General features: G+C 26.4%; 2 protein-coding genes across 2 annotated transcripts in view; one reads left to right on the top strand and one right to left on the bottom strand.

The window, feature by feature from the left end:
* Nucleotides 1–1,126, top strand: part of LOC105617016 (tyrosine-protein phosphatase non-receptor type 21) — a 2,720-nt gene extending 1,594 nt beyond the window's left edge. Inside the window, exons 5-6 of the mRNA XM_012198598.1 lie at nt 499–691; nt 809–1,126. Coding sequence (XP_012053988.1) covers nt 499–691; nt 809–1,126 — 511 coding nt within the window. The remainder of the gene's footprint in view (nt 1–498; nt 692–808) is intronic.
* A 908-nt stretch (nt 1,127–2,034) lies between these two features.
* Nucleotides 2,035–2,915, bottom strand: LOC105617015 (uroporphyrinogen-III synthase-like). Its single transcript, XM_012198597.1, has 2 exons — nt 2,732–2,915; nt 2,035–2,624 (listed from the first exon to the last, which is right to left on the bottom strand). The coding sequence occupies exons 1-2, from the start codon at nt 2,913–2,915 to the stop codon at nt 2,035–2,037; spliced, it is 774 nt and encodes a 257-aa protein (XP_012053987.1).
* Between the last annotated feature and the right edge of the window lie 8,481 nt (nt 2,916–11,396).

Raw genomic sequence — 11,396 nt, 5'->3', positions numbered from 1 at the left:
CCCCATCGACTGCAACGCACTTATGCCAACACTTGATCCAGCTCTCGAAACATTTCTGGAACTCTATTGTCGGTATAACCATCAGAGTATCTTCGATTTTTCCATTACCTCCTTTCGGCTGTTAAAACGCGTAATTTTTTGACTCGATCGAATAGAAAAAAATCAGGGAGCCATATCAGGTGAATTCGATGGCTGTTGGATGGTATTCGTTTCGTTCTTAGTCAAAAATTCATTCGTTGTTGCAAATTCAACTCCATTTTTAAAACTGTAAAAAATCGAGAATACGTGTAGAGGTAGATGTACTCAAGACGGCGTAACTTTTACAAATGTCAAGCTATGGTGATAAAATTTGGTGGGAATGTCAATGATAGATGTGGCAACCTAACCAAAAAAAAACAACTCAAATCAGCTGACTTAGAACATCACCTGGTGATAATTCCGGGAACTTTTTGATCAAGATTATTACAGCATATTAAATAAATAATTTACGATTTGCAGATGGAAAGATATCAGTAATGTCATAAATCAAAAGAAAACGTTTAGAATAGAGTGCAAATGTGAAGAAGCAAAGCAATTTGTATTTACTGAGTCACGCGATGCAAAATACATATGGAGATTATGTATAGCCCAACATTTATTCTATATACAGTATCAAGAACGCCGTCCACAAGAAAGATCTAGTGGTTGCTGTGTGCGTAAATTAACATTTGTTTAATTATATTAAAATCGCGTTACATTGAATGCGTACAGAATTTTATATAATTGTAGGCACAATTACAACAATAATAATATTAATATATTGTTACAGGATAATGATACAAACGATTCTAGTGAGCAAGCAGTATCCGTGAATTCGGATAACAGGACCTCGGATACACATACACGGTGGACAAGTTACAATGATCTTTCAATACCATCACCGTGTCCTGTTGTATCCATTTCATCAACCGATATAAATAGTTTGCGTGCGCTATTACCATCATATAGACCGGCACCCGATTACGAAACGGCAGTCCAAATGAAATATAATAGTGGAAACGCTTCTCAGCCTTATTATGCGAATCAGTCCGCAATAGTTGGTTCAGATATTTCGTGCCTGTTAGGTGTAAACCGCAATAGATATTAAATTTAATAAGATACCTGATAAAGTTCTACTGAAATATTTGTGATATAAAAATTTGAACATGCAAAAGAGATTATATATATTATATATAAAAAAAATTCATATTGCAAATAAAATATTTATAAACTATATTAAATATATTAAATGTATTATTTCGTTTCGAATATTATGTTTTATTTTTATAAATATATATACAATAAAATTATTAACAATATAATGTTAACAAATAAATGTGTATGCACAAATTTACAAACAGCGCTTTTATCAACAAAATTGTACATTATTTTTCTGAATAAATCAATATAATATAATAAAATACCTAAATAACAATCAAAATTACAATTGTAAGATATATTTATATGTATAATACACATACACGCACACGCTTACACACGTTTACTTTTATAGCTCTCTAAAATATATATTGTATGTACATTATAATTATTGTTAACAAACTTTCATGAACTGAAGAAAGAAAGATTCCTCTTATTGTGAATAATTTGAGAAAATATTTATATATTAAACAAATATTAGATGTGGGAAAAAGTTTTTTAATATCGTGGCGTTTTTTAATGCCATGTAACGTGAGAAAAATGCTACGAACTTTTTCCCACACCTAATATATGTATTGCAATATCAAAATATTTAAGAAATGTTGATAAATTCATAATATATATGCCAGTACATAATTTTCTTCGAGCATTCTTATTTAAATTAAAGAGAGAATTTCATTCAGTTGAAACAGATCTTGAGGCTTGATAATACTTATATACAAATTTACAAATACATATTGCATTGTGTATAAACTGCATACTATTTTAATTTGCCTTTTCATGATCAATCTATTACAAACAACTCAAAAGACATCATGTCATAAATTATTCTTTTTTAAATTTTCTTTTTTATATTTTCTAGATAGAATCAGCAGCTGTGATCGCTTGCATCAAAGCTGCTGGTTCAGGTTTATTCGCAGTGGCATATACATTGAAACCAGAATCAATTAATGCATCTTTTGTTACAGGTCCTATAGCTACTGCTTTTATATCTTTGACATTATAGAAATTTCTCTTAAGTTGCGCTGTAATATGTTCAACTGTAGATGGACTGAAAAAAACAAATATATTAGATCTCTCGAGCATTTTTGGTAATTCTTGTTCAAGAGTTTCGCTCTCTAATGTTTTATAAACTATGATCTTTTTTATTGAAATTCCACTATCTCTAACAGTACAAGAGATAGTTTCACGTGCAATTTCACTGCATGGATACAATAATAGTTTGGAATCTTTCTTTATATCAAGAATAATTTTTTCAGCCAGTTGCTTTGAATTACCAGACTGACTGCCTACACAATGTTGTAAATTAAGTCGATTTCTTGCGAGAGACTCCGTCACAGGTCCCACGCAGTACGTTGGCATCTGTTCCCAATGATATAGAATATTAGTATCTTCTTTTACTGCCAATACAATAGCTTCAACTGTACGAGGACTAGTTAATATTAAACCTATAATTAATTAAGGTGAAAGATAGATATAATATTAGTTATAATAATTATATAATATAATAATAATTATGTAATATAATTATGTTGAAAATAATAAGATGTATTACCACTATATTTGTCAGCTACTAACAAACAAGCTCGCAGATCCGAAATATTCACAAATTCGAATTTCAAAGTTTGTAAATATTCGCAATTATAACCAGCTGATTCCAATGTCTTGCTATATGTTTCCTGATTGCTCTTTTCAGATAATCCCTTACATAATACTACTCTCTTGCAATTTCCAGCCATTATGTGAACAAAAGTTTTTAATTTGTAAACTGAAATTTTGATACAACAGGAAAAAAATATATATTGTAACTATTAATAACAAACTATAATGTTAGATTGTCAAAACAAAGTTCAGAATCATTTACCAAAAAATTATTAATAATTGTCAATGATATTCTGAATAAATTTATATATAAAATAATATTTTTGATAACCTGATAATACCTGATAATACAAAACTTTTTAGTAATTATTTAAAATACCTTTCTCTAAAATCTTAATAAAAATGTACTCATTCGATGCATATTCACTTAAAACGAAAGAATCTGGCAGAAAAACGCTGCGATCAGCCTTATGAATCAAGTTATTAAGCACTAAAATTCGAGACTTTAAAGGTTAAGGTATCTGTCATCTCGATTCGCGATACGTTAGGGCCTGCGCATAATAGAACAAATATTAAGAAATAAATATTTATTTCAAAAGATTTCAATCTATCAGATTATCAGTTACAGTCGGAATATGCAGTTTCTGGTAGGTTGAAATCTCAATATTTATTCCTAATATTTCCTCTATTGTGCGCAAAGCTTATGTATACGTTCAGCTTTAATTACACAAATTCACTACTTTACAAACACAAATTCACTGCTTTAAAAGCAGAAAAACGCGACAGTCGATCTTGTAAATTGAGTTAAGCATTGAAATTCGACATTAGATGTACTTAAGACATCTGTCATCCCGACTCGATACAGCTCTATGGCTGCGTTTATCAGATATATTTAGATTTAACGAAGAGATTTAACTAAAGATAAGAACCAATCATATTAAAAAATCACTAAGTGCAAACTGATTAATTTTCTCTGCTAAACGCAATCTATGTATATCTTAGAACATACATACTGGAAAGGCCATAGGCGACCAAAAATGCTGCAACATCCTTATCTAAACACTGCACTATAATGCATCTGCATCGAAATATATACATGTGACATACGTCACATGTATAAACGTTCAAAGTTCGCGATTTCGAAAAAATATCAAATTATTTAAAAAATGGAACGCTATTGCGTATGTCTCAAAATATCAACAAAGCAAAACAAAATATTTCTTCATAAGTAAATAGCCTACTTTGAAGATAATTTTAAGCCAATCTTTAAGGTTACATATTGAATTAATTTAAATTATATAAATATATAAATAAAAATAAAAATATGTGTGTGTATTTTAAGTATATAGTTACAATCAACATTAAAATAATTTAAAAATTTATTATATGTTTCGCACACAATGTTTAGATTTCCTAAAGATTAGAGATCTAAATTTTTGCCCAATGGATGAAAAAAAAATAAACTGTTACTGTGATTTGTAATAAAATTGTAAAATAAAAAATAATTTTAAAGAAGATTTTTTTATGTAATAGAAGACAACAAATTAATTTAAAAAAAAATGCAGTACTATATCAAACAAGTGCCGAAAGAGGTATATTTTATAGAATTCATAAAAACTGCTTTTATATTGCTTTATAAATATTATTTTATCTTATAAATATTATTTAAAAACATAAAATTTCAACATACGCAATTGCAATTTCAGATTGTACCAAGAAATAACTGATTCAAATAATGCTCATAATACAAACTTGAAATTATTGAAAAAAAAATGTATGATGTTAGTAAGGTAAGTTACAAATACTTTTATATTACAAATATTGTAATATAATTATAAATCTAATTCTAAAATAAAATAATTCCTATTAAGATTTATACATTAAGATTTTGGATAATAATAAAATAGACGCTATATCAGAAATGAATAATAATGAAGAAATTATTTCTCTTATGAACTGAAGGTAAACTTAGTTCTATTGATATTCTTATTTTCTCAAATCAAATGTAATCTGTATACATTACAGTTATGTGTTATCTGTATATATTTATCAATATGTATTATATTTAGAACCGGTATTACATTTAGAATCAAATAATGAAATCGGATGGCATTCTATCAGTACAGAATAATGTTATAGAAAATATTTATCCTAAAATGGTTGAAGATAAATTTAACTTTAAATCTAACTTTATTGATATTCCATGTTTGATCTATAAAATTAGATAATATATGATACAATGTTATTATTTATTCATTATTAATAAAATCAGATAAATATTACCAATCAAAGATAATATTAAGAATTTTATTAATAATTTCAAATATTAATAATTTCAGATAAAATATCAGAAGCTACTCTAAAAATAAGATATGTTGGAGATATTGATACATCTCATTTAGCCATTCTTAGAAGAGCTAAAAAAGTGTTAGAAAAAACAATGATTCAGATAATAGAACAGAGAAAAAGAATTACAATTTTATTAGTACTGCAAAAAGTGTCTCATAGATATAAGAAAAAAATCTTTAAAAGATTCATTGATACAATTAAGAAGAAAAGATTCAGTCTCTAAAAATGCTGCGGATATGTTATTGATGATATTTTTATGTTATTGTTTTTTTTATCGTATATATTTAATAATATTATTTAATTATTTGTTTGTTATATTTAATTTTTCTTTATTGGTTTATCATAGCATTCTATTTTTCTTCAATTTATTAAAATATCCTATTCCATACAAAAAATAATGAAATGAAGGACAAATAAACAGAAATATTTTTCGAGTTATTGGACGATTTGCATTAACATTACATTTTTATTCTTCAAAAAGCATATGATTATATCCGTACCAATTTTTTTTTAATTTGTTACCACATCCAAGAACAATGAGAAAATGGTATTTTGTAATAGATGGTAAACCAGAATTCACTAAAGAAGCTTTCGACGCTAAAATCTAAAGTGAAGAATAGTGAAGAACCTATTATTTGCAATATAGTAATTAATGAAATGGCAATACAGCAAGTGACATATGACGATATCAGACATTATGGACTCATTACTTTAGGTATTAACAGAACAAGTACAAAAAAGTCACTTTATGCCAAAAATGCTTTAGTTTTCCTGGCTATTTGTTTAAATGGACATTGGAAAATATCTAGTGGTTATTTTTTCATATAGTCTTTAAGTGCACCAGAAAGAGCTAATTTGATGAAAACATATTTATAATTAATGTATGAAGCAGGTACACATGTTCTTTTACATTTGATGATGCAATCGTTAATTTAAAAATGTGTAAATGTCTAGGTGCTAATTTCGACATTGGTCCACATTTTCAACCATATATTATGCATCCTGTAACTAACGAAAGAGTATTTTGTATATTTGATCCTTCTCATGATCAAATTAATAAGAAACACTTTAGGAGATAACCTAGCAAATGAGAATGGATTAAAATGGATTGAAATGTTTTTCTATCCAAATGCGTATTTCAAACAGCGAATACTTTTTTTTAGATTTAATTGAATTAATTAAATTCAATTAGATTCAATCCAATTGAAATCGCATCCAATTGAATGCGATTGGATTGAAAAACTGCATTTTCTATTCAAAATTTTGAATTGAACAGTATTCACAATGCACAGAAAAAGCTAATATTATTTTTAGATTGAATAGAGATATGCTCCATGATGGAATTCCTATAAATGAATAAAAATGCATTCAGGATTGAAAAGCATTCATTTTAACATTTGTGAATCAATATTTTTAAAAATCTGAATCCATTTTAATTCATTTCAATCCATTCTCGTTTGCTAGAAAGAAATTCTTAAAATTCAAGAGCAGTTTGTACATTGGAGAAACATCGCATTACTTCATCAGTTACAAGAAAAGGAAAAATTAAGAGCAGCAATAAAAATTACAAAAAAATATATTTTATCGCAATAATATAATGAATGTCTAATTAGTTGTTCAAGTTTTAAATAATAATGTCAGTAATGCTCTTAAATATGTTGAGCAATGTGATGTGAAAGATTTTCAAGCACCTCGATCAGTACACAGCTTATTTTTGCGAAATTTTTAATGCTTTTAATATATTAAATATCCATAATAAATTTTTCAACATAAAGCAGCTCTTTGCATTGAAAATTTTATAAAATTGAAAAGTCTTGCATATAACATCATAAATTATATCACTACTATAAAAGATATTAACAATGTTAACATTTTAGAAAAATGGCATTTTAAGATTTATCTTTATAAAATATATTTAATTTGATTGATGTATTGAAAACAAAAAATTTGTCAACATACAAGCTAAGCCAAGACCATATCGAAACATTCTTTAGCACTTTAAGAAGTAAAGGATTTAATAATAATCCAAATGCGCAACAATTTGAGAATACTTATAAGCGTTTATTAGTGGGTCATGAAATTTATTTCCGAACAAGGAAATTATTTAATAAATGATGTACAAATATTGTTCGTTTCAACAAAAAATAATCAGACGGAATCGTTATTTATTGAAAATGATGATAAAACATACGTTATCAGTCGAGACATTTGAGCATGTCTCAAAAATGTGGAAAAAACTGAGTCCATTTATTTATATCTCGTATATATAAGCAGTTTCATCATGAAAAAATTAATGAAAAGGAAAAGTATGTGTCATATTTGTGCATCTTTTCTCACATGTAATGAAAATATCTCAAAATTAATAACATTAAAGAATAGAGGAAACTTAGTATATCTTTCATATATCTTTCAAGAGATGTAATAAAAGTAGCAAGTACATGTGAAAACATTATTAGGCAATATAAAGATTTCATTTTCCAAAGCCATAAAAAAGAATATTTATATTTAAAAATTTTTAACATAGTTTGCTTTGATGTATTTCTAGAAGATGAAATGTCACAACATATATTGTCACAGAATATTGTAAAAAATAAAATACGATTGATAAAAGCTATTATTAAACGTTGTGTTAATTTAAGACGCATATTTTATGAAAAATATGCAACAAATGATTTACAAAAGTACTTTATTAGATAGAAGTATACAAAACTAATACAATTTAAACATCAATAATTTTTAAGCAGTATTCGTTTATTTACTATAATATATATTCGCATGTTAGTTACTACTTTTTTTTATTCTAATATTTGTAATTTTAATATTTGTTAAAAAATATTTTATACTTTTGTAAAAAAATTTAGAGGAAATAAGCAAAACAGAGAAACCACTAGCATCAGGGCTGTGTAGCTCAAATCCTGGCAGGATGGAAGTTTACCATTATGGAGGAGACCAGCAGGACTATTCTGTAACTCTTAATATAAGTATCATTATAATATCGTTGCGTAACTTTTTTATCATGGTTGCGTTATAAAATAGCTGACCTCGATTCGAATCTCGGAGCGCCCTGATATTTTTCTCTGTTGTCGCTTATTTCTTACACTTCCGTAATGAAACTTACTGTGTTTTTGCAAACTGTATGTGTTTCAGAATCAAAATGCAAAATGTCAAAACACGATGATAATTTGATAGTTGAGAACATTCTTTTTCATCATTTTCAAATTTCAAATAACTATTTTGATAACCATCCTATATTTTTTCAAATTCAAATTATGCAATATCATCATGCGCAAGCGCATAGCAAACAAACATAGCAAACAAGCACAAAACAAGGACAGATGTTGCAGATATTTTATTATATTTTATTATATTTTATTAACATACGGTATGATTCTTCTAATATGTTCTAAGATATATATATATATATATATATATATATATATATATATATATACATTCCGCTTTGGGGATGCTAGATGCTAGATGGCCAAATTGTCGAAACTTCACAATAGAGCTTCAAGATTGGACGCGTTCAAGTTGATAAAGCATATTTGCATAGTGCATCAAAAACAAGAGAAAGAATAAAGGAAAGCACTTTTGCATAACGCGTAACACGTAATGCATAAGAAAATGTACCAATCAAAGTCCTTCCAACCAGTTTCCTTCCTTTCCATGAAATAAAGAACTGATTGGTTGAGTTTCTTATGTCTTATATGTTATGCGTTATGTAAAAGTCTGTGCTCCCCGTTTAAGCTCTTAAATAAATTTACTTATTTAAGCGTAAAATATTGCATAATTTTATAGCAAACATGTAAATAATATTTCTCTATAAATATAATATACGAAATTGTAACACTGCAACAGTAAATTGCAACAATAAATTGTTTTGAATGATAATTGATTTAAAATATAATAAATTATTATTTTCTACAAAATATTTTTCAATACTATTGTAATTTTCAATAAAATAAAAAAATTTTAATATTACAACATTAATGCTGCAATTTTTGTAATATTGCACACTATTATAAAATATTACAATATTGCTATAATATTTTGTAATGTAGGTATAACCATATTTAAATCCTTATATCTCAAAAACTATTGAAATCAAAATTTATAATAAACGTTTTACTTAATTTTTTTAAACCTTTGTTACTATTATATTGTATTTTGAATGGCGAATGTTGGAACATCGACTTGTATATATATTTCAATGTATTATTTGGCCCCGCACATAATAAAAAAAATTGAGAACAGAAGAAAAATATTAAATATTGGAGGAAATTGTAAAAAAATTGTAAATGAATATTACATATAATAAATGCAAATAAGATATAAAACAGCTTATTTGTATCTATTGTAAGTTATGTCCAATCTATATTCCTAATTTTTTTACATTTAATATTTAATATTTATTCAGTAATAAATCAAAACATAGTATTATAGTATTTACATCTTAGAAAGTTGGAACGATAAAATGTTTTGTAATATTTCAACGCTGTTACAGTAATATTGCAATGCGATAAACTGCAATGTAATAATTGAACGATATTACTATAATATTACAATGCAGTATACCACAATCATTGAATAATATTGCGATAATATTACAAGGCGATATATTACATTGCAATATTTGAACAATATTGCGATAATACTACTTTGCGATATGTCGTACTGCAATATTTATATTTTATATTTTTAAACGATATTGCGGATATATGTAATACTTTAGTGTAATATATCATATTACAATATTTGGACGATATTGTAGTAATATTACAGAATGATATATAGTATCACATTGCAATATTTCAACAAAATTATTGCAATACGGAAAGTTATCGGAAAAGTCACAACGCATTTTTTAGTTCAAAATTGTATATATAATATCTTCGTTAAAAATGAATGAAATTTAAATTTTAAAAAAGCGTTTTAAAGTGTTAAGTTTCCACTTTCAAAAACTTACTATATTTTTTGAGTTTATGTAAGTTTGATAATTTTTACATACAGAAGACTACCAGCTAAAAAAAATGAAAAATTTTTTTTCACTTTGTAGGTCTGTAACATGCTTAAAAAAAATTTGAGAACAATTTCGACTATCTATCGTAAAAGCTTACAACTTTCCTTGCAAAATCATTTTTTAAAAATATTCCTACAATTTTTTGTTACTGAGTTATCGCGGATTAAATAAAAGAAGTATTTTGATTTTAATTACTCATAACTCCGTTAAAAAATCGTGATGTAATTATCGTGATGTAATTATTAAAACAGATTCTTAAAGCTGAAACTCTATTAAATGGTATAATTAAATGTAGGAATATATATATATATATATATAAATTTGAATTAAAAATGTGACAAAAATATGTCACTCTTTCGACAACCTAATATTACGTTGTGATATATCGTTGTGATATATGTAATATCTCACAATCAGTAATATTTACCATTTACGTAAGTTGTATTGCAAGTTGTAATATTACTGCAATGTTATTACAATATTACATGTTATGTGGAGAATTGAATAAAGTATTGCAATTTTGTGATATAATAATCTTTGAAGAATAATTAAAGTTACTATCATACTTATAGCGTTTTCGGCTCGACCGAGTTTGCACAAACTTGGGTTGAAGTAATGATATTTCGTGCTCTCTTATTAGTAGAGCATGTACTTAGTGAACGTCAACCAATAGCGAAGCATTTTCTAAAAAAAAAAAAAAAATGATGCAAACCCAATCGGGTCGAAAACGCTATAAGTGATAATAATTTTAATTATTCTTCAAAGATTAGATTATGATTAGTTTGAAGATTAAATTGACTCTACAAAGACTCTTTGATAAGGCTGTGATCAAAGTCTCGCTACAAATGCTTTGAAGCGTTTGATGGAGAATTCAATTAAAAGAAAGAATTTTACAAATTGACCAATTAAAAAACAATGTTTGCAACATCGCGTTGACTATATTCTAAGAATTATTCTAAGAATTATTCTAAGAAAAGATATATATTATTTAGGATTTATTATATAAAATAGTACCATTATATAAAATAGTACCTAGGTTTAACTTTTTAATTTGATACAACAGCTTTTGTTCGAGTAGCATGTATGTACTTTTCGCCTTTTTTTACCTTTTCTTAGAAAAGTAATTTAACATATTAATCTCTACTTGCGTTTTTTATTTTACACAATATTCCTATCAAATTCTTCAAAATCTTCTGTCCTCCCGGGAAAAAATGTTATGTATATGAACATATTTTATATATATATA

Source organism: Atta cephalotes (genome assembly GCF_000143395.1).
Source record: "Atta cephalotes unplaced genomic scaffold scaffold00011, whole genome shotgun sequence".
Taxonomy (NCBI): Eukaryota; Metazoa; Arthropoda; class Insecta; order Hymenoptera; family Formicidae; genus Atta; species Atta cephalotes.
Note: the sequence above shows the minus strand (reverse complement) of the source record. Positions and strands in the feature narration are given on the sequence as shown.